This window comes from Topomyia yanbarensis, chromosome 1 (genome assembly GCF_030247195.1).
Source record: "Topomyia yanbarensis strain Yona2022 chromosome 1, ASM3024719v1, whole genome shotgun sequence".
Taxonomy (NCBI): Eukaryota; Metazoa; Arthropoda; class Insecta; order Diptera; family Culicidae; genus Topomyia; species Topomyia yanbarensis.
Window position 1 is genome coordinate 176331672 of NC_080670.1, and position 24458 is coordinate 176356129.

The following is a 24458-nucleotide window of genomic DNA, read 5'->3' on the forward strand; positions in this document are numbered from 1 at the left end:
CCTTTCTCTTACCATCATCCATGCTCTTCACACCTTTCCGATGCCCGATAAGTTAGTTCCCTATAACCGCCCATCACACTAATGGACCCACTGACACTGACTGCCAACTGATAACGCGAATCTAACCGAACAATTTTTCACCATGAACCACGTATTCAGTTTGCCTAACTCAGCTCTGCGGGCGGGCAGCACGGGAACTCGGTTCGAAAAACCATTGCGGAAAGCCGTTTTAACTCCGAAATGTTTCGCTGTAGTGTTAGTTGCCCCGCGCGTTGTCGACACGGTTTCTGACTTCGTGCGATCCCAAACAAAAAAAATCCCACTAATCCTCCGAAATGGGCCGTTCCGCCTCCAAGGAACAAACCGCAAACCCCCCGAACAATCCGTGGGAGGTGGAAATAGCCCGGAAGAAACGTCGCGAACAAAATGTGAAGGAACGTGCCGCGGAAGTGGCTGCCGAACGGAAGAAGATCGAGAAGCTACGGAAACGGGAGGAAAAGGAAGCGAAACGGGCACAGAAAAAGAAGAGCAAAAAGCGGAAATCAAAACTGGAAGATTTGAAGGACAGCCAACCACCGCCCATCGTGCGCAAATCGAAGGCTAAGCTGGAGGAAAGTGATTACGATTCGGAAGCGATTCGACGGATGCAGGATCAGCTGGCGTTCAGCAGTGATGTGTTCGTGCTGAACCAGCTGCTGCTGGGGGTGCAGTTCTACGGGAACTATGAAAGGTAGTGTGATTTTTCGTTTAAATCTGTGAAGATAGTAGGCGATGATTTAAAGCGGTTTGATTGTTCGAAACGGAAATTGATTTTATTTCTGGAAGAATGGAATCATCATTTTGTCTTTCACGGGAAGAGATCTTCGAAATAGAGAAAAAAAAGTTTGATTTGATCGGCCCGAAGCAGCAGTGTCGAAGTCGTGTCTCGGTGAAGTGCTGCCGCGTTATCAGTCAACCTTTCGTTTGACGACAGTTGTTCGACAAGACGATCTGATTTGTGTGCGAAATAAGAAGTGGTTGCGATAAATATTTAGACACTTTTGTCTGGGACAACGGTAGGGGGAAGGGGGAGTATTGTCATCGAACTGTGTACAGTGCACTTGGCAAACAGCTAACAAAATGACATGAGTGCCAAATAATAGTACCACAAGCAGATCAACAGGCAAACACTCGAGCGGGTCTTACGAACGCGAGCAAGATAAGAGATAGTTCGTGTAAACAAGGCTAAATGTCAAATTGTTGGTGTAGAATGTCAGATAGTGTCGATCTACTTATGATGGATCAACGAATAGCAGATAAGCAGTGGCAATCGGGGGATTTCGAAGGAACCGATTATTTAATGCTCTGAGATGTGGTAGGCTGTTCGTTAGTGATGTAAAGGATTATAGGTTACAAGGAGCTTGATTGGGTTCTATTAAACGTCAGTTCTGTAACCCGGAATTAGCTGTGTGATTTGAGTCGGCATTTCTGTGGAGACATACCAGAGTTTCGAACCGATTTGCTGATGAGTTTAAGGTTCAAAGAACTTTCGGTGAGTGTCTATGAGAATTGAACGCTCGATAGTATGTATTGGAAAAAATGTGTTCAGCTTTGTCACCGGATTATCCATATAAAACCTTTTCAAAACTCAAAAAGAAGAAAATCAGTCGATTTATTAGATCATCACGATTCAAATCATGCTAAACAGCTGCTGGAAAAACTATCGGCTTAGTTGAATGATGCTTTTGAAAAAGTGGCTGTGATTTTTTGCCACACTACCACAACGTGCTGGGGTACGCAACACAACTGCGCAATGAAAAAACAACAGCCACTTTTTCAAAAGCACCATTCAGCCAAGCCGATAGTTTTTCCAGCAGCTGTTTAGCATGATTTTAATCGTGCTGATCTAATCGACTGATTTCCTGAAATTTTTTTTACAGCTTTGAAAAGGTTTTATATGGATAATCCGGTGACAAAGCTGAACAATTTTTTTCCTACACATACTACCAAGCGCTCAATTCCAACACATGTTAAAAAAAGGTAACTTGAGCCTTAACTGGAACTTTTTGCACACACTCTAAAGAACGTACAATGTTGCCAAAGCGGTGTAGGGAAGGGTGGCCTAAAACGGACACTGTGGATAAGATGGACACTTTGCGTTTCTCACAAATTGGAATAATTCAGTTAAAATGTACTGATGTATATCGTTTGTGGAAGGTTTCAAAAAAATTATAAAAATTATATAAATATTATCCAATACGCAAATGATCAGATATTCTAACAAAACAATTTTTTTCCCGAGAGCTTATCTTGGGAAATATGTCTAGCTTGACATGATGTACTGGTTATTTAGCACTTGACCGAAAACATCCCAGTTTTGAAATGATGGCTTTTTGCCTCTTTTGCACAACCATTTTAACATTTTTCTGAAAATCATGTAGAAAAAGTTTATTACTTTGAAAAAGGAACCTAAGCCACTTGTTAGCTTAATCGGACACCATTAAGGGATACTGTTACTATGGGTGTCACCAAATATAGCAAAAAAGTAACAATTCGACAGTCGCATGAACCTAATAGCCTTTTCCACTCATACGACCAATACCGGTTCAGTTGGGGTCATAGTGCATTGAGTACGTCTCTACTGCGAGATGCAACCAACGAACACCGATGCGCGACACCATACACCACGTCTCTACTGTAAGTCCGAACGACATGAGGGAAGATACTCACAAAGCAAAATGTCAACATTCAGCGCTGCCCAGGGTATACCGATCCCGTTGGGTTCGCAGTATCATACTGCGACTGGCAACTAACGATGACCGCGGTCACATCAGACACCACCTCTTTGTTGCGATTGCGAGTGATACGCGGGATAAAACGCACAAAGCAAAATTCCAACACCCAGTCGGGCCTACTTAGGTATTTGTATTAAGTTATCAATGCTCAGGCAGAATACAGTACTTTAAACGGGACGTGACAGAACAATTTTTGTTTCACCCAAGTTTTCCCAAGTTATACGCAATAACTCCTCAGTCCAGTTCGTTAAAAAAATCGATGATCACAAAAAATGTTCATTTCTCCCAATATTTTTTTATTTCGCTCGAATTTTGGTTTTAAACTGTGAAGCCCCGTCAAAAATTTCTTCACCACGGGTTTTCAGGGATACCAAACTACGGGTACCTTTCGTTTTACTTCAGTTCCCAAATTGTTTTTGAAATTTTGTTTCGCATTATCATCTGTCAGTGTCATTCCAAATTAATAAACGACATGTCTAAACCATATATTTTGGTGGTTTCTCTAGTAACAATTGAGGTTTTATAATAGTTTTATAGCCACTCATAAAACTTAGATTGCACTTGTAGCATATATAAAACTTCAATCCATACTAGTGATGAGCGTATTGATATAAAAATCGACTTAGCCGCATCGATTGCTTTAATGTAATTTTAATCGATGTTGTCATACATCGGACTAGGGTTGTCACCTCTGATGAAACTTTAACTCGTAGATTTTACTCGTTTGGGGCTAGACTTCAAATGAAACATGAGTATGCGGTGAAACCAGACATTTCGAAACAAAGCGATTGCTCGATAAATTTTAGAACACTGAATAGAGACAAGTATGCTCTCTTTCATTCTTTCTGCAGGGTACAATTTAGCACGAGGTTCAATATTCAAAACTTTACTCACATTTGCCGTAGAGTTTTGTTTTGTCAGAGCGTAATGCTCGCCAGTTTTCTGTGCCGTTCAAATTTAGCTTTTGTTGGTTTAGCTTAGTGCAAAAATTCACTCCCTTGGCTAACCTCGAAAAAAAATCCACAAGCACCAGCCACTCTCGCTGGGAACGGTAAACCGAACGAGAATTGCTCCCAATAGCTGATAGCTAATACCATGAAATACATTTGTAACTTATAATGATGTGTTAAGGTGTTTCTTTAGCACATTGTAGCTTATTCAATCAATAACATTGGTGAATAAAACAGAAACGAGTAGTCCTTAACGGATTGCCTTGAGGAATATTTTAAGTAATTACTGTGTATGTTTTGCCTACCTGCCAAATTTTTCGATCCTCAATATTTACACGATCTGGTTTGGAAGAGGTGTTAGACGTAACACTCTGCTCGTACAATATTACACATGATTTGGGGGTCCAAGTATTACAACGAATTTGCGAATTTTCACTACAGACTACAGACTACAAACACATAAAAGCAACGCGTTTGTTCGCATAAAATCGTCATAACCGTGTTAGATATCGAGCGAGATGATTCAATTTTTGTTTTGCCCTAGTTTGTGCTATTGTTCTCGGAGTGATTTCTATCCGTAGTGACGAAAGTTCAGACATCACGTGTATAAGTGAAATCAAAAATTCCCGAATAATAACTGGTGGCTATTTGGAAACACACTTTGTTAACAGACTCACCGAAAATATGTTTGTTGATTACTGATACTACAAATGTTTCACAGCTTCTTCCTTCTTTTAAATTTTGTTGCATCAATTTCCCGTTCCCTCCGATAAAATCATTTCTTCACGGTAGTGAAGCCCGCATGATAGTGTTGGCTAATGGGAAGGCATCTCCAATGAGTGACATTCGCTCAGGTTCAATAGAAGTCAATGAATATTCTTCCGGATGGCAAAATTAATGTCAATACACATTAAATCCATCTAATACAATCGTCCCCTAGTCTAATTCCGGACCAAAGATAAACCATTTAACATCATAGATATTTCGCGTTATCTGACTAAGCAATACTCGGCCGTAACCGATAAGCAGACGAACAAAGGTAATCTGTGAGCGACCGTGAACCTTGCTCGCTGCGAGCTTTTTACGAAGAAGCATCTCGTCTACATACCCGCCCGGGAACTAGAGATTGATGGTGTAGTCTTCGATACAGGCCTTAATTGTGAAGATATGCGCATTAGTATTTCTTCCCAACGCTCACACCTTTCATACACACACACATTGTTTGAATAATCGTATCTTTCTGTTAAAGGCAATTGAAGCTCAAAGTTGAAAATTCGATGAAAATGTGGAAAAAAAACTAGTTTGTGTTTAGTGGTAATCTTCCTTAAACAAATTTTAACTATTTTTGGAAATTTTAGCAACTAAAAAAATATTTTTGAGTAGCATGTTAGTAGCATTTTACTGTAGATGTGAATTGGTTTAGTGGAATAATTCGGAAGTTTAGCTTTTTTGGTAAAACACTTTGCACGCCTAAAGGCGGTGTTGGGCACCTGGGTGAAAAAAATCAGTCTTTTGTGATTACTTATCGTACCAAAACTAGCTTTATGTGCATTTTTTAGCTGAAAAGAAGCATGTTTTAAAATCTTTGGGTGAATGCTGCTGTTAGAATATGGATGTCCTTATCATTTAATTATATTTAGGGGAGTCTGGGGTAAGTTGGCGAAATCTTTTTTTCTCCTTTTGTATTAGACATAGGGCGCTGTTTATAGTCCTGCACTTCAAATACTGTGTAATACATTCTCCCATGTACTTATGTTGCATTACATTCTGTTTCGTTCACGTTAAGCGTTAAGTTTTTGAGCATATTAGCGTGAAGAGCCCATTTTGGTCGTATTAGGGAGGGTGCCGCACCATTTCATTAATTACTCGGAATACAATTGATGCAATGCGTATGCATTGGCACCAGTATCTTTGCTTTCTAATGCGTTGAAGAAAGATGGCTAACGCTGCTCTAACCACCGGCTTAACGTGGTTAGGGCGAAAATAGGCTCATTACCCTAGATGAAGTTTTTAAATTTCAGCATTTTTGTTATTTGGAGCTAGTTCAAAGCTATTTTTATTCCTATAAATTAGAAGTCAATAATTAAACAACCAAAGCACTAGAGAAATACTCCTTAGCTTGGGTAATTTGCGTTCTGATGGAGTCCAAAATATAAACCATCTGAATTCTCTTGTTGAAGAAACAAGAAGAAAAAAGTTTTTGTTTTTTATTCGCCCAGGTGCCCAACACCGCCTCTAGGCGGCCTACTTATTTTAAGGCTTTAATGAAAAATCCATTGCTTACATGAATTATCAACGTTATTTTCGTTTTTCTCATCACGAAACCCACATACAAAAGTTTTTTCAATCCAAACAAAAATTTGGGCACTAGTGGGTTAAAAAACAGATTTGGCCGAACAAGCTCAGTTGCCTGTTGAACGACAGGCAGAGCAGAGCACTGCGCTGTGTGCTTTCACAACCAGTGTAGCAGATTGATAAGTCCGTTACACAGTTCAACAGGTAACAGAGCTTGCCCGATCAAACACCATGCTTTCTCATGTGTCGTGCTCGTTTCATGCTAAGACAAGACATGACACGTTTTTTTGTTCCAATTTTACGTCAGAATGTTCCAGCTCCTCATTGGTTGATTCTGACTTCTTGCACCGTACGCAATGTTACTGCAGGGATAGCGAAATGATGTTTGGCAGTGTTGCTATATTTGTATGAAAATATTATCACTACTTTTGACAAATAAAATTATTAGCGTTAAAAGAGTAAAAATGATTAACCCATTATTGCCCAACCTACTATATATAGTAGGTGCTAAGAATAACTCAATTAATAACGCAGAACAGGCGATATCAAAGAGTTAATACTGTTCATATACTCTTGCAGAATATGTTTAGAGAAGTTAGAGTGGTTTAACCAGTGTTTATGTTTTGTTTTTAATCAATTTTTCCTTAAGGGGTTACACATTTTTGTTAGGATGAAAAAAAAAATCGATTTTTTGTAAATTAGATATTCTGAAACTACATACGCTGAGGAAAATTTTCTCAAAGTTTCATTAAGATCAGAATACTACAACTTGAGTTATAGCTATTCATAGACCGATACCCATTGACCACTCGTAGGCGGTGCGTAGTGTTTGATACGCTAGACCGTTGACACGCTGCACCGACAGTAAAACTCGATTATCTCGGAGTTGTATTTTGTTGAAAAGTTCATCCGCGGCCATCACGATATCTCAGGAACCGATTAACCGATCAATCTTAAATTTTCACTGGTTGTTCCTTATTATATCAGCTACTTTGAGTACAAAAATAATTTTACTTTAATGACTACATCATTTTTCTTCGACCGGAAAACACAATTTGTGATGCGCGTGAAAAATAAGTTGGGCACTAATGGGTTAAATTGAACAAAAATTGTGCGGAAAAATAGAACAAGTATATACCACACATTTGGCGTATACGTGGTTGATTAACTTGACCAAAAATAAGGCAGCAACCAAACCATAATCAATTTCTTTTTTCAAAAAATGGCTTCATCAAACCTTACTAAACACCCATGACATGGAAAGATGGTGCCCTTTATTAATATAGTAAATTCAAGATACAAAATATTACAGACATAAAATAAATCCATTCTCATTAATATAAATAGCAACACTGTTCGGAAGATTGTGCGAAAAGAAGAATGTCGAAGTAAAAATAATTGTCACGTATTGTTTTTGGTTTCAAGCACACATTTCATATACAATCTCGATAGCACTAATTCGTATAAAACACGTGCACAAAATCCCTTGTACAGTCGAGCTCCATATGCAAACACGGTTAACATAGCGTCGTGGTACTAGTTGTCTCTTTCGCTCCACCCATCATCACCAGCGTGGACTAATTTTGCTTGGTGCGTATCTTCCATTCGTGTACGGATACGATGTACTGACACTTAGCTTGGGTTTATTGTTTGAGGTGAATGTGTAGGTATGCCCAAGTTGTTGCGGTCGCATGCGTGTATAGTAGACATCGTTGCGCAAAGCGAAAACACCTTTTCTTTGTATTGTCATCACCATGACAGGCTAAGGAGACGAAAACTTTCTTAGCAACAAATCCACGCGAATCGATGGAAAGCACAACGAAGGTTTATTATTTACATTCCATCAATTTATTGATTCCACGTGATTCGTTTCCACTCAACCTATCCCACTTTGATTCTACTAATACATAGGTACAGATATTAGTTCGGGTTTCGATCGCAATTTTCTGTCTGCTTTCTTCAGATCTTCTTAAATAAGTTTAATCGGATTCGATCGCCCATTATAAATAAAATGACCTAAAGACTGCTTAGTTCAATATGTACCATTCGATGTTGATTGGTTATACGTGAAGTGAACTGTAGAAAGAAACATTTTTGATTAATTATTAATCCAAATGTAATAAGAAATGAAATATTTCACATATTGCAGTCCTACGTCTACAGTTTTTAATTTCATGCAACATTATCATGAAATTTTCATGTGAACTATTCCACGAAATTTGCAGTATTATTCGTAGAATCATTTTTGTTCCATGCACTATTCCATGAAATGTTATATACGTCCAACTGCTAGCGACAATGAGGTACGAGAAGAAAGCTATTAGGGCTTATTAACATCGTTATTAATTTAATAAGGTTCAATGTGATGTCTGGATATAAAAGGAAAAATGTGCTGAGCACTAAAAATATATTATAGAGACACAAATTGTGTTCGTTATATAGTTCACTGAACAAGATACCGCAAGAAGAAATTACGATTCCTAAGATTCTAAAATCAAGAGCATAAATCACACAACTCGTGACAAAAATTTTATGAGTCGTGATTAAGATCCTGAAATCACGGATGTAAATCACTCTATTCTTGACTAAAATATCCCGATAACGTGAATAGAAATTACGAAAATCGCGGCTATGATCCCGCAATCATGAACATAAATCACGCTATTCTGGCCGAAAAATCCTATAATAAACTCATGGATAAAATATCACAAAATAACGTGGCGAAAAATCACAAAAATCGCGAATTAGCTCCTACAATCATGAACATCGTTTAACTGTCGGCTAATTATGAACAAGGATCATAACAAAAACTAAACATATACTGGGAACAACCACAGTAACCCTATAAAACATTCGAATGTAATGCCATGTTCATTAGACTGCCCAGAAAAATGATGAATTTTTGAAAACTCAATCGGCCCACCATTGAGTCAATTCCTAGTCCAACCAGGAGTACTTGCCCCAAATTTGAAGCAAACCGGACAAGTCTAACTACCGGACCAACGTTCCTGAAGTTTGTATGGAATTTTTCAACAATTTACATGGAGAAAACTCACTAGTTCGTATTTTCGTCGCTAGGTGGCACTGTATGCATCGTATTATCACTGTAAGTAAAAATAAGAAAAATAATTTAATTGTCTACAACTCTGTCGAAGACTGCCAGTAAATCCGGCTTTGTTAAAAGAAGTTAATAAACTTTTAACGAAGTGTTGTCTGAGTCAGTTTTGCATGGGGCCTAACAGCGCATGGTTGTGTATCAGTACTCGATTCACACGAAATAAATATTTTTGTGAAATAATCGTTAGGTATAGCTCAATGGTATGTTCAGAAGAATTATAGTAAATAATACGAGTCATGCTTTAATTAGAAAATTTTAGTTCCACATGTTATCGCATAGAGGGCGCCACCACTAACTTTTCATAGAAAAGAGATAGAGTATCAAGATGTTCGGAAGAAATACTCAAAAATGCCTGTTCTACAACTTTGTAGAAGATACAAAGTTTCTATCTCTCTTCGTTGAAAAGTTAGTGTTGGCGCCCTCTATGCGGTAACATGTGGAACTAAAATTTTCTAATCAAAGCATGACTCGTATTATTTACTATAATTCTTCTGAACATATCATTGAGCTAAATCTAACGATTATTTCACAAAAATGTTTAATTCGTGTGAATCGAGTACTGATACACAACCATGCACTGTTAGGCCCCATGCAAAACTGACTCAGACATCAATTCGTTAAAAGTTTAATAACTTCTTTTAGCAACGCCGGATTTACTAGCAGTCTTCGACAAAGTTGTAGACAATTAAATTATCTTTCTTATTTTCACTTACAGTGATAATACGATGCATACAGTGCCACCTAGCGGTGAAAATGCGCGCTAGTGGGTTTTCTCCATGTAAATTGTTGAAAAATCCCATACAAACTTCAGACACGTTGGTCCGGTAGTTAGACTTGTCCGATTTGCTTCAAATTTGGCGCAAGGACTTCTGGTGGGACTAGGAATCGACTCAGAGGTAGGCCGATAGGGGTCATTTTTTCCTGTCACTCTAATGTTCATATTCGGCGCTAACTATTTTTTTTTTTAAAAAAAACACAAGTAGTATAAATACGAGGTATATTATTCATAATTTCAGAAACTTGCTCACGGTTTTCGTAAATCGTTCAAATCAAGTAAATCGTGATCATTTGTTCATGAATTTATAAACCGCTTTTTTGTGCAGGTAGGCATCACGTAGATCTCACAGTTCCTGATTGGTAGCGATTGAGCGTCTTAACACTATCAGTGACTGGGGCAGTTTTGAGGACGGCCTTCATTGCGAGTTGATTGCGGGGAGCTTTCCCTCCGGTGGACTTGCGGACGGTCTGTTTGGTACGCAGAGTTGCCACTATTTTTCAAAGAAAATCTTTCAGTTCAAATAAAAATGTTTGGCAAAATCTGTCACTTGGCAGCGACCTCAAAGTTATCGATATTTGGCATACATTTTGGTCTTCATAGAACATTAATTGATTTTTTTTTTTGGGAAAATATGACCCAGGTTTCCAATACAGTCGTGATTCGCTGGTTGGGCAACATCTCTGGCCAACTAACGAATTTGATTCGTTAGTTGGACCGACTGACAAAGGAGATGTTAGTAGTGTAATTACATCTATTCATATCTCTAATAATTGTCAGATTGATTGTCAAAGTAAATTTGACATAAGATTTTTACATTCAGATTCAGTTTGTTTAGTTGGGAAAAATCTGGAATATTCCAGATAAATCTGTAACATTGGCAACGCTGTTGGTACGGGCCATGGCTCGAATGATTCTTCTCTTCTCTTGCTGATGCTGACAAGTACAACGACATGTCGTAGGTCTTGCTTCCGGTACAAGACGGAAAGGACTGTTCATGTTTTGTGGAGTCGCTACCTTGCCGTTGACGTCCGGGAAGAAAAATAGAAATTTCAATTTAACAATTTAAACATATTGCCGTTTAGGGAATTTTTTGTTGGGACCATTTTAGTATTGACCGTCTTGCTAAGCATTTTTTCTTATTACCGTAAAGGTATTACGGCTTAGTTTTGGATGTAAATTTGGAAATATCAAGAAACTCAAAAAAGCCAAGGCTTTCGTGAAGCCGCTTAATGAATCATTCGATCAATTTTTCGGAGTTCCAATGAACCTGAATATTTCTATGATTTCACAATTGCTATTAGAAATTACTACCGGGGATCACCTAGTTTCCACCTGCTTCCAGTAACTTTCATTTTCCTCTAACTATGACTCAAGGCATATCGTCAATGAAAACCTTCACCCCGTTCTGACCGAATAATGGGAATCTCGAATATTACACACACTTCATCCTGATCAATGAGCTATCATACTTCGTTTTGTTTAAGCCCAAAGATAAGAGCCCACTCGATAGCACGATTTCTTCGTGATTTTTGCCCACTTCAACCATTCGAATCGTGTTCGTATCGGATGACGTTCCTCGTACCAGTTCTTATCAATGCAGGAGGCGGCGGTGTGTCATCAGCTTCAATGGAACACGTAAATGGACTAACCGTTATCTTTCTATCTTCCGCAGAGAAATGTGGGATGCAGTCGAACGGAATCGACAAGCGGAGAACAAACACAACGGACGGATATCACAGCACTGCAAAACGGTCATCCTACCCGATCGATTGCAGGATGCAGTTGATCAAAGGGTCAAATTTCTACCCAAGTGAGTATTGGTTTAGTAACAATCGAATCAAAGCTGATTACTGATTTTAATTTCAGACACGGACTTCGAAAGAACGAACTGCAGCCCCTGTACACACAGACCTGCTACGTGATACACGACAACATCGAGATATCCAACCCTGGGGAATCTTCGGTGTACAGCATTCTAACGAATGCACCCATCTACAAGCTGGAAATTGAGGACGGCTTGGAGGAGAAGCTGAACAATGCCGGCAGACGACGCCGGGCGTACTGCCATCACGGATACATCAAGCTGAAAAGTACCGAGTACATCAAACCAAACGATCCGTCGCCACTGGATGTGATAAACGAGAAACCGAATGGGTATGGCGACGATTCAAATGGTTTATGTAAAAAGCAAATGAAGGAAACGCCTAAAACTAGTAGTACCAGTGAAAGTGACACCATGGATGAGGAGGACGAAGTCGATGAAGAGGAAGATGACGTCCCGATCGTTAATTTCGGAAAAATTAACTTCAGAGATAGCGTCGCGATAAAACTGCCCAAACCAACTCCCAACGGTAGTATCTACGGGTTGAACCGCTTGGTTATCCCGTCAACCTCGACTAGTTCAACGTCTCCACCGAGCAGTGAGTACGACTACGCGTACATAACGGCGATCAACACCCATCAACCGCTTAGCATAATGAAAGGGATCAGTAACGATCGACCGGTTAGTACCACGGTTCTACCGGATTACTGCGTGACAACAATCAACTGTCCAACCGAGTTGAACCAGGGCTACTACTCGGACGCCGAGTCCGATGCGGACAAACTAGTTTATCTAGCAAAAGGTGCGCTACCGGTGAAAAATAACCCCGTAGAATACACAACCGAACAACGGCAGTACCTCAACTCGAAGGGGTTCCTCGCCTACTTCATTAACCTGTTCCAGGATACTCTAGCTCAAGATCTGGGCATCGGGAGAGAAGATCTGGATAAGGCAACGTGGAAAGGAGCCGTAATCTACAGCGGTTGCTGGGAGATTGTCCCCGCGATTCTATGCCCTTGGCCACGAGAAGCTGTAGAATGGGTTCAACGAAAACGCGAAGTCAAAATCAATCCGCTTACCAAACAAAAATTCCAATGGCCTACACCGCCCATGATTCAGAAGGTTAAATCATTCGGCTGCCACGTCATCCCTTCCGGATACGCCCCAAAACAGGGTAGCAATCGCTACCGTCAGCTAGAGTGGAAGATCGTTTTCCCCGAAGCGGAACGCTACCTGGAAAGCTGCCTAACCAACACCCAAACGAAGATCTACATGCTGACGAAACTGTTGTTTAAAACGTTCGTCGATCCTGTCTTCACGACCGGTGTCAGCATGTTCAGCAACGAACATCTGCGGGCACATCTCTTCTGGCAGTGCGAAAGCAACTACGCAGCCTGGCCGGCAGACTACCTTGGGGAAGCATTCATTCGATTCCTGAACGCTCTGCTAGATCGCATAAAAACGCACAAACTTCCCGACTACTTCCTACCGAGTCGGAACCTGTTCGAGAACATCCCGGAAAAAGTGCTGGTCGAGTTGCACAAACGAATCTTCCGAATCACCGAGAATCCGGTGATGCACGTTCTGATCGCGCTACGAAATATGAAGCTTCCCGGAGGGAATGTGACGTTCTATCCGAAGATCCGAATCAAGCGGCTGTATTCCGTGTTGATCATCGATAATCCACTGAAAATCTTGAATCCGCGGTTTCGAGATGAGAACGAGAACTTGGCTGCGGAGGATTCAGCCGATGACGACGGGAACGAGAAAGAGGTCGCCGTTGGATCGATGGCGTATTTCAACCAACAGGAGGTGGAATCACGAAAACAGAGGACGCGCATAGTTCGGTTCATGGAAGCGGAAAAGATGAAGCAAGAGCAACAAACCAACGAGGAGCGTCGGGTTTCGATGGATTCGATCGATTTGATGGTTGGTAACGAAAGTACAACTTTCGGCGAAGTTGGTTATGACGTTTACAACTAGTTTGTTTTTAATTTTCAGTTCAGTCCGCTGAAACACATGGAGAATATCCGGCGCCAATTGATTTACAACATCTTCGTGCAGCATTTCATCGACATGGCTCAGACATCATACTACTTCCGATCGCTCAATCAGGGGTTGGTCTATTTGAAACAGGCCGAACGGTTGTGCAGTCTGCTGAGTGATGATCACGGAGTGGAGGAAGCACGCCGTTTTCTGTCCAAGATCTATCGCTTGCGTAGCGAGATACTGAAAACGACTAATCATACCAGTTACGGACCGGCTCTACCCAAACGAGCCAGTTCCATACAGAGTCCCCAAAATCGACGCATGCGAATGAAGTCACCGAGACAGAACGGACGACCATCGTACAGCAACGTTAGTCCGGAATCGCGTTCGCCCGAGGAAACACCGTGGCAATCGCCGGAAAATGACAGAAGACGTGCTGCCACGCGGGTTTCGGTGCAAGTACATCCGGGACCGTCAACTTCACGATTCGACGTTTCAACCGATCAGGACGAGATTTCTCAGTTACTGGGAAATGTGTCCGCTATTGCTTAGATGATTGTTGTTAGTTTTTGTATGAGGTTAGGAACTACTACTGTGATATCGAGAATGTTTTCAATAAACGCTGAACCCGAGGTTGGTGTTCGGGGTGGATGGTCGAGACAAACCCTTGAGGATGCTTAGGCTTTCGACATTGTGTCCAGGCTGAACCAAACGTCTCAGGATTAGACGTTTGTGCTAAGACTGCTAGAAGTTAGTTTTTGTTCGGTGCCTTTCTGTACGGTGTGTGTCTTGGCTATTTGGCTGTACGCGGTGTCAAAATATTCCGCAAATCATAATAGAAATTGGAAAGTGCAAAACTTTTTATATTTATTTGTTCATCGGCCTCTGTCCGCACAGACTACACCATCTGGCTAGATATCGGCCATCAACACATGGGCTAGGACCAACGGCTTTACTTCCTATCCGAAGAAAGATGTATCCAAACATGCTTCGCCTCAAATAATCTCAACGATATTAGCTGGGATTCAACCCACAAGGGCTTAAAATGTTGATAAAACCTTTCATATCGTAGCACCTCAGCTATACCTCGTAGAGTATCTCGATGAAGACTAACGCCTGGTTAATATTCAATGCAGTGCTGCGATTGTAGCGCTTGTGGCGGGAGTAGATTATTTTAATTTGTCCCAACCGGCTCCGGCAGTCGGCTTTGATCCGTCGAAAGTGTGACGCGAAGGTAAGACTACGGTAAGACTACGTGGTTATCCCCAGGATCTTCGGTTCCTTACGATAGCCCCGTCTAGCAGGACGGGTCTCCCCGTTGCAATATGGTTTGTGCTGCAACAGTGCGTAGTAACACTTTTAGCGGGTGACATATAAAAGCCGATACTACCGATCGGCTAACCGCACTTATGGCGGCTTCAAGCTTACGAGGGGTTCTTCCGATAGTCCTTCCCACGACCAGCACGATGTCATCAGCGTAGATAAAAATATAGATGCCCACCGGCAGACTGGCGGACAAAGAATACATGGCCACCAGGAATAGTGTGACGGCGAGGACAGATTCCTGGGGCACCCCGAAAAGGCGTCGGGCGCCTTCCACGCGGATTGTTGTGTACAGATGTTGCAGCACTTCGTGACACACCACAGTCGATTAGAGCGATCGGCATTCAGGCCATCGATTACAAAGTGGCATACCACCTCTCCACATATAGGAGGTAGGCACCAGTTCCTACTCCACATCGGAACGCGAACTGTCATTGATCCAAGAGTTTAGCCTTTTCCAGTAGGTCCATCAGTCGTCTGATACTTGTGGAGTGCGCAGTAGTATATACGGCCTCTAGCAAAAGCAAGCGTCGGACTAACATTCCTTCCGCGATCTACGTCCGGGCCTGGCCGGCACCGGTATTGATTAATAAAAACTTTGGGATTACCAGGAGTTGTACATTGAAAGATGTTTCGCTAATCCCAAGCATAATAATCTACGGATTCCCTGTGCAACTTCAGTCAGTACAGATCGATAACGAAGTAGCAGCTAGGGGTGGTCGCACAAGCTCAAGCTCCAGTAGGTCCATCAGTCGTCTGTTGACCATTCGCTCCATCGTCTTAACGAAACAGGGAAACAGATTGATGCACTAGAAATCATCCGGTTATACTTCTGGCCTTGCTTTGGGATAGGTATTACCAAGAATTCCATCCACGAAGCGAGCATCGGCACTCCATACGCGCCTAATACTGTCCAATAACTTGGCTACCGACGACGAGTGTCTTAATAGAGAATAGCCAACATCATCTAATTCAGCAGACTTGCCGTGTGCCAACTCTACTACCGCACAAAGAAGAGATTCCGCTGTAAGGTTACATACTTGGCCTGAATCGGGTACGAAACGAACAGGCCTGCAGAAAGGGAAGCGAAGTGCCCGCCTAACTCGTTGCAGATCGTAGTGGGATCGATCGTCGTGCTCCCATGGCCATTGTGACGCTTCTTTCCGCTTAGGGTGTTAGAAGGTCGATAGAGGTTCACAGACAGTGGCCTTTACCTTCTACAGAGCAGCCACGTCGATCGGAGCGGCGACCGAGTTCCCCTCGAAGGGAAAAGGAAAGGGCAATCGCAAGACGGCATCGAATGCGAAGCGCCCTAGGAAGTCGCCAGGCGAGGGTGCCAAAACCGACACCACTCGGCGTGCAACCGTCAAGGTCAAACGCCGCCTGGGTGAGGTAAGCGAGGGCGAGAGTGACCTCGCTGTGGAGAGCGATGGTACCAGCAACCCGGCACGACCGGGGCAGGGGGGCCCAAACCCCTGGACGCTGGTCACCAAGAAAAAGCCGGCACCGAAACCGGAGGTACCGCGGCCTGCAAGGAAGGCCAAGGACAGAGGCGAAGCCTTGTGGTTAAAAACCGACAAGGACAAATACGCCGATGTCCTTAAATCGATGAAGGCGGCCGAAAGTCTCTCGGCCCTTGGGCAGGATGTGCGTAGCGTAAGACGCACCAACACGGGAGAGATGCTCCTGGTGCTGAAGCGAGGCGCACAATCAAGTGCAGTATATAAGGCCTTGGCCCAAGAGGTCCTTGGTGAGGGCGCCCAAATCAGGTCGCTAGGTGCGGAAACAACTCTCCAGTGCAAGCACTTGGACGAGTTCACGACCGCAGAAGACGTCGTCGCAGCCGTCAAGGAGTACTGCGGCGTCACAATCGAGCGGGCCTCTGTGCGATTGAGGGATGAACCCTCTGGCACCCAAGTAGCCTACCTCAGGCTACTGAATGCGGATGCCAAAAAGGTAACCGAGAAAGGGAAGCTGAAGATCGGCTGGTCGGTATGCCCTATTAGTATACCCCAGCCGCCTTCAGTGGACAGGTGCTATCGGTGCCTAGAATCCGGCCATAAAGCTTACGAATGCAAAGGCATAGACAGAAGCAAGCTATGTCGTCGCTGCGGCGAGGAGGGACATAAAGAGCGGGGGTGCACTAAGGCATATAAGTGCCTTATCTGCACCGCTAAGAAGCAAGCCCATAAACATGCTATGGGCGGACCTTCGTGTCCCTTCGGCGAGTTAAATAAGAAGAAGCCGTGAGAGTCACACAGCTAAATCTTAACCATTGTGCAGCAGCCCAACAGCTGCTGTGGCAGTCGGTCTCGGAGTCGAGGACAGATGTCGCCCTCTTATCAGACCCGTACAGCATCCCTGCCGGCAACGGCAATTGGGTGTCGGACGGGTCTGGAATGGTGGCAATCTGTACAACGGGAAGGTTCCCGGTTCAAGAGGTAATACACCCCTCCACCGAGGGTGTGGCGATTGCCAAGATCAATGGTGTGTTCTATTGCAGCTGCTACGCCCCACCAAGGTGGCCAATAGAACAGTTCTACCAGATGATCGACAGGCTCTCGTCGGACCTCGTGGGCCGGAAACCGGTAGTAATAGCGGGAGACTTTAACGCTTGGGCAGTGGAGTGGGGCAGCCGCTGTACAAATAGCAGGGGTCAAGCGCTAAAGGAAGCGTTTGCGAAACTCGATACTGTGCTAGCTAATGATGGCTCCGCTAGTACATTCCGTAGAAACGGAGTGGAGGCGTGGATTGATTTGACCTTTGCCAGCCCGAGTCTGGCTCCAGGTATGGAATGGAGGGTAGACGAAGGCTACACCCATAGCGATCATTTAGCAATCCGCTTTAAGATCAACTATGGTGTGCAGCATCCAAGGGCGGGAGATCCCTGTCAGGTACGCGGGTGGAAGTCCAATCACTTCGACAGCGACGCTTTCACCGCGGCCCTGGGACTGGAGGCCAACACCGACAGTCTAAGCGGGGATGCGCTGGTAGCTGTTCTATCACGCGCGTGCGACGCCACTATGCCGAGAAAAACACTGCCAAGAAACGGTAGATGCCCGGTATACTGGTGGAGTGCCGAGATTGCAGCTCTACGGTCAGCCTGTCTCAGAGCTAGACGTAGGATGCAAAGAGCTCGCACCGAGGATGCAAGAGAGAACCGCCGTGAAGCGTTTCGAGCTGCGAAATTAGCCCTTAACAAGGCTATTAAAAGCAGCAAGAGAGCGTGTTTCGACAACCTGTGTGAGAGTGCCAACGCGAATCCGTGGGGTGACGCCTACCGGATTGTGATGGCCAAGACCAAAGGGGGCTCTCCTCCCACAGAACGGTCTCCGGACCGGTTGACGAAGATTATCGAAGTACTCTTTCCGTCTCGAGCCACAAGCCCCTGGCCACCTGCACTACGAGACAGTGCGGGCACGGCCGAAATGGTGGCCCCAGTGACGAATGAAGAACTACTCGCAGTGGCTAAATCCCTAGCAATGAGCAAAGCTCCAGGGCCGGATGTAGTTCCAAACAGCGCTCTCAAGGCAGCGATCATAGCGAACCCGAACATGTTCAGGCTAGCTATGCAGAGATGCCTTGGCGAGTGCCGTTTCCCCGATAGATGGAAAAGGCAGAAGTTGGTGCTGTTGCCGAAGCCCGGGAAGCCGCCAGGCGACCCATCGGCGTACAGATCAATCTGTCTGATCGACATGACTGGCAAATTGCTTGAGAGGATTATCCTCAACAGGCGAACCCCGTATGCAGAAGGTACGGACGGCCTGTCAAGCAACCAGTTTGGCTTTGGGAAGGGTAAGTCCACAGTGGACGCTCTCAACTCAGTGATAAATACTGCCGAGATAGCGATCCAACGAAAAAGGCGAGGTATTCGATATTGTGCGTTAGTGACACTCGACGTGAAGAACGCGTTCAACAGCGCAAGCTGGGATGCCATCGCGCTCTCGTTACACCGGCTTAGCCTACCGGTGGGTCTGTACCGGATCCTGGAAAGTTACTTCCAGAACCGCGTACTGCATTACGAGACCGATGCCGGTCAGAAAAGGGTTCCGATCACCGCCGGAGTCCTGCAGGGCTCGATCCTAGGCCCGGTGCTATGGAACCTCATGTATGACGGGGTTCTGAGACTGAAATTCCCTCCTGGGGTCAAGATGTCCCACATGGGATGCCAGGGGGAGCGACAGGGGTATAATAGTGTGGTACGATTAAGAGTGAACCAGGTGATAGCGTGAGCATTCAAGTCAGCCTCACATGATATGTTAGAGGTGAGCACAAAAGTAAGCCTAGCAAGGAATGAGTAAGGTGAGCACACAAGTCAGCCTCGCAAGGAATGAAAAAGGTGAGCACAAAAGTCAGCCTCATGTGGAGTGTTTGAGAGTGAATCAAGGTGCAATAGAGAGAGCATCCAAGTAAGCCTCATACAGGACGTATGAACGCGTGAGTGAGAGTGAATGAGTACATTAAGTACAGCCATCCCCCCAGAAGTAATACCGAGAGGTAGTTCCTGGGAGGAACGATGGCGGAGCCCAATGGAGTTTAGTCGGTATTAATGGCAGCGTCACCATTCGAGCCGGACTCGCCCCCAGTACACCCCGTGTGGTAGCTTGGACACCTACTAATAGCACGTGTACTGGGCTAGTATGTAAACGTCTTCTCCATTGTAAAAAAAAAAATAAAGAAATATCATGATAGTCACAGTTCCGCTTTTTACGGTGTAAATTTGAGGTTAGTTTTCATGGCGAAACCACCTGTTTACTGTTCGCTGAATATTTTTACGCAGAGTTCGTTGTCAGAAGATTACGCAAAAGAAATTTACTTACGTCCACTCCATGTTCAGTGTAGAAGTCTCCAGTTCCCATCGAAGCGTACAGTTTGTAGCCCATCTTGTGCAGTATCCGAATGCAGGAAAGTAGTTCCATTTTGTGCTAGGGAAGATAAAATATATGTGTTACGACTAATCAGCACTACTCCAAACATAACCACAGTACCTTAAAACTTCCAATACTAAGTAGGATTGCTCGCTTCGGAATCTGAAACCCGGTGGACATCATCGCCTTCAAGTACGCTTCGTATCGATTATCACCAAAACAGGCAACCTCTCCGGTAGATGCCATCTCCACTCCCAGCATAACATCCGCTCCGGCCAGTCGCGAAAAACTAAACTGTGGCACCTTAACACCCACCTTTCCGCACCCATGCAACACATCCACCGGTTCTACACTCAAACCCACGATCACTTTCGTCGCCATAGCGACAAAGTCATGATTTAACGTTTTCGACACAAATGGGAATGATCTGGAAACTCTCACGTTACATTCGATCACTTTCAGTTCGTTATTCTTGGCAATCAACTGCATATTAAACGGTCCGGTAACGTCCAACAGGGCAGCTATATCCCGTGCGATCTGCTTGATCCGTTCCAGTGTCTCCGCGTTAATGTCCTGCGGAGGTGTTACAAGAGTAGCGTCACCGGAATGCACCCCGGCATTCTCCACGTGTTCACAAACCGCCATGCAAAGAATCTCCCCGTCGGCAGCCACCGCATCCACATCGATTTCCTTTGCTTCGACTAAAAATTTGGATATGACAACCGGATGTTCTTTGCTGACATCCGACGCATGCTTCAGATAGGTTTCCAAATCTTGATTGGAATAAGCAACGTTCATCGCTGCGCCCGACAGTACATAGGAAGGTCTCACCAGACAGGGATAGCCAACCTCTTCGCAGAACTCGATAGCCGACTCCAGATTTGTCAATTCTTTCCAGCGGGGCTGCAGAATTCCTTTCCGATCCAACATACGAGAGAATTTAAATCTATTCTCGGCGCCGTCAACCGATTCCGGTGATGTGCCAAGAATCCTCGCCTGTTGCCGATGTAAATCTATGGCGATGTTGTTCGGTAACTGTCCTCCCATTGAAAGGATGATCCCTTCCGGTTGTTCCACGTCGTAGATATCCATGACCACTTCGAACGAGATTTCCTCAAAGTACAACCGATCACACATATCGTAATCTGTGCTAACCGTTTCCGGATTGTAATTGACCATAATCGTTTTTCTGCCCAAGTTTCGCAATTCCCGTAGACAGCCGACGGCACACCAATCAAATTCCACCGAGCTACCGATCCGATAGACACCCGACCCAATCACCATCGTGTACTGCCCCGGGAAATCAACGTCATGCTCGGTGGCATTATACGTCATGTAGAGATAGTTGGTGGAAGCTGGCCACTCACCAGCAACCGTATCGATCTGTTTCACAAACGGTAACACTCCCGCGTCCTTACGCTGCATTCTAACTGCCACTTCCGTACTCTTGATCAAACCGGCAATTTGCTTATCGGAGAAGCCGATCTTTTTTGCCTCCAGCAGCATTTCCTTGTCCGGGATGCAGGATAACTTCTCAAGGCGACAGGTGAAATCGATTATGTTTTTCATCTTTCGCAGGAACCACCGATCAATCTGGGTTAGCTCGTAGATTTTTTCAACTTCGTAGCCGGCTTTCAGAGCGGCCGCTAGCACAAACATTCGCTTATCCGTTGGTTGCTTTAGCTCCTGCTCGTTGAGCTCTTCCAGGTACGGATCGAACCCGTTGACGTTGTCAACCATGCGGAGAGCTTTCTGGAAGGCTTCCTCAAATTTACGTCCAATCGCCATCACCTCACCGACGCTCTTCATCGAGCTGCCGATGTGTTTGCTGACGCGGGTAAATTTGGCCAAATCCCAGCGAGGCATTTTCACCACACAATAGTCCAGGCTTGGTTCGAAGCAGGCGGTTGTTACACCGGTTACTGAGTTCTTGATATCTGGTAGTGGAATCGCTAGGGATAGCTTGGCAGCCACGTAAGCCAGTGGGTATCCGGTGGCTTTGCTTGCTAGCGCGGAACTTCTTGACAGTCGGGCGTTCACTTCGATGATGTAGTATTCCTCCGAGTACGGGTTCAGCGCGTATTGGATGTTGCATTCGCCTATGACCCCGAAGTGTCGGATGACTTTGATCGCGGTAGTTCGGAGCATGTTGTATTCGCGATTGGAAAGGGTTTGAGATGGGGCAACGACGATACTTTCACCCGTGTGGATTCCCAGCGGATCAACATTCTCCATGTTGCACACGGTTATACAGTTATCGAAGGCATCACGAACGACTTCGTACTCAACTTCCTTCCAACCTTTCAGCGATTTGTCAATTATCAATTGGTTGGAATGAGCGAGAGCCTGCTGTGCCAACACTTTCAATTCTTCGCAATTACTTGCAAACCCTGACCCGAGTCCACCCAAAGAAAACGCTGCTCTAGCCATGACCGGGTAACCGATCTTGTCAGCTGCTTCGATAGCTTCCTGAACCGAGTAAACGGCCGCTGACGGTGCGACCTTCTCCCCAATTTCCGCCACTCGTTCGGCAAACAATTTCCGATCTTCTGTTTCAATAATCGATTTGATCGGAGTTCCCATGATCTGAATATTGTACTTTTCGAAAACTCCTGCTTTGTCCAATTCGATGCCACAGTTCAAAGCCGTTTGACCTCCGAACGTCAACAGAACCCCTCCCGGTCGCTCTGCTTTGATGACTTGTTCCACGTACTCCGGAGTCAGTGGAAGGAAGTAAACCTTATCGGCTAGCCCCTTGGAAGTCTGAACGGTTGCGATGTTAGGGTTGATCAAAACAGTTTGAATCTTCTCTTCCTTCAGCGCTTTGATCGCTTGTGATCCGGAATAATCGAACTCACCGGCTTGACCGATCGATAAACCACCCGATCCTAGGATTAGCACCTTCTTCGGTCTACTCGTATCAATCTCCCGAATCGGTTGGTACCGCAAACTTTCGATTATCTTTTCTTTGATGGTCACCTTAGAAGTTCCGGTTGCCTTATACTCCTTCACCGTATCCAGGAAAACGTCGAACAACACCTCCAAATCTTCCGGCCCAGCCGTATGCTCTGGATGGAACTGAACGCTGAAAAATGGTTTCATCTCATGCACGATTCCCTCATTCGTGTGATCATTGATATTGGTAAACAGTTCTTCCCAACCTGCCGGCAACTCGGCAGCATCCACAGCAAAGCCGTGGTTCTGCGATGTCATATAGCACCTCTTGGTTCCCTTGTGCATGCAGGGGAGATTATGTCCACGATTACCATACTTCATCTTGTAGGTTTCGCATCCGGCTGCCGTTGAAAGTAGCTGATGACCGAGACAAATACCGAATATCGGTTTAACAGCCGATCCGTTCAGCAACTTCCGAATATTGTCCACCGTAGAATTACACATGACTGGATCACCTGGACCATTACTCAGAAACAGGCCATCATAGTTTGCCGGATCAAGCTCCGCGTTCCAAGGGACAACATCAACTCGTGCTCCCCGGTTGACGAAACAGCGCACCTGATTCAATTTAAGACCGCAATCAATGGCACAGATTCGTGGAGAACCGGATTCGTTGTAGGTAACCGCCTTTGCTAGCGATACTTCAGCCACAAGGTTACGCAGGTTCTGGTTTCGGAAGATTATACCGGTTGCGGTAGACAGGTGGCCTTGAACGATTTTCCCTAGAAGTGACTAAATTAATAAATGGCTTTAAACAGTATCTGAATCAAATAAACTCACCCAAAACCGTCCCATTCTCGCGAATCTTCTTCGTCAGCGCCCTCGTATCGACCCCACTTATCCCCGGCACCCGATGCTTCCGCATCCACTCGGACAGCGTCAACTTACTCTGCCAGTGCGACGGCTCGTCGCAAATTTCCCCCACCACCAACCCGGACGTCCAAATCCGACTATTCGATTCGAAATGCCTCATCAACCCACGCTCGTCCAATTCCTCATCCGGAATGCCATAGTTCCCTATCAGTGGATACGTCAACACCAGAATCTGCCCGTGATAGGACGGATCGGTCATCGATTCCGGATAACCGACCATTCCGGTTTGAAACACCACTTCCCCATCGGAATCGAGCTCGGCGCCAAAACTTTCACCATGCGCGATCGTTCCATCCTCGAGTACCAACGAAGCGGGCATCTTACCGCCGGGCAGTTAAATCTGATCGAAAATAAACAAAATAAAACACAGATGACCTTCATAAAAAAAAACTCGTAGTGTAAAATCATATGGTGAGAGTAAATTTTACCACCACACCCAAGCATCCATTCATTGAAGAAAACCAGTCAAAACAAACCGGATTAGTGTGCGTGAGCACAACCGGCTTCTTTCGATCTTTGATTTTGTAAACAACGCACATGGTGTGTCGAAGAAGGCACACGCACACTATCGAGCTTACGGAGTAAGCGAGACGGAAATAACGGTAAAATTGTTGTGTGCTCTTGTTTTTTTTTTTTTTTGGGTTGTTGCCAGCTAAGACCATAGTAATGTGCTCTTGTTTGATTAGTGCCGGTTAATCAATTTTATTGCGAGT

At 44.5% G+C, this 24458-nt stretch overlaps 2 protein-coding genes across 5 annotated transcripts in view; one reads left to right on the forward strand and one right to left on the reverse strand.

Annotated features, from left to right (window-relative positions):
• Positions 1-24458, reverse strand: part of LOC131682269 (CAD protein) — a 40788-nt gene that overhangs the window by 15946 nt on the left and 384 nt on the right. The window contains exons 2-4 of the mRNA XM_058963641.1: positions 23653-24085; positions 20038-23594; positions 19870-19974 (exon numbers count right to left, since the gene is read on the reverse strand). Of these exons, the coding sequence (XP_058819624.1) occupies positions 19870-19974; positions 20038-23594; positions 23653-24064 (4074 nt within the window). The 5' untranslated portion in view covers positions 24065-24085. The remainder of the gene's footprint in view (positions 1-19869; positions 19975-20037; positions 23595-23652; positions 24086-24458) is intronic.
• Positions 184-14328, forward strand: LOC131682284 (uncharacterized). Of its 4 annotated transcripts, none has more exons than XM_058963667.1 (4): positions 184-730; positions 11588-11725; positions 11782-13666; positions 13721-14328. In XM_058963667.1, exons 1-4 carry the CDS (start codon positions 336-338, stop codon positions 14276-14278), a joined length of 2976 nt encoding a protein of 991 aa, XP_058819650.1. In that variant the 5' UTR covers positions 184-335; the 3' UTR covers positions 14279-14328. The 4 variants fall into 4 exon arrangements, with proteins under 4 accessions (XP_058819650.1, XP_058819657.1, XP_058819663.1 ...); XM_058963674.1 differs by having other exon boundaries at positions 13739-14328; XM_058963680.1 differs by having other exon boundaries at positions 11782-13679; positions 13739-14049.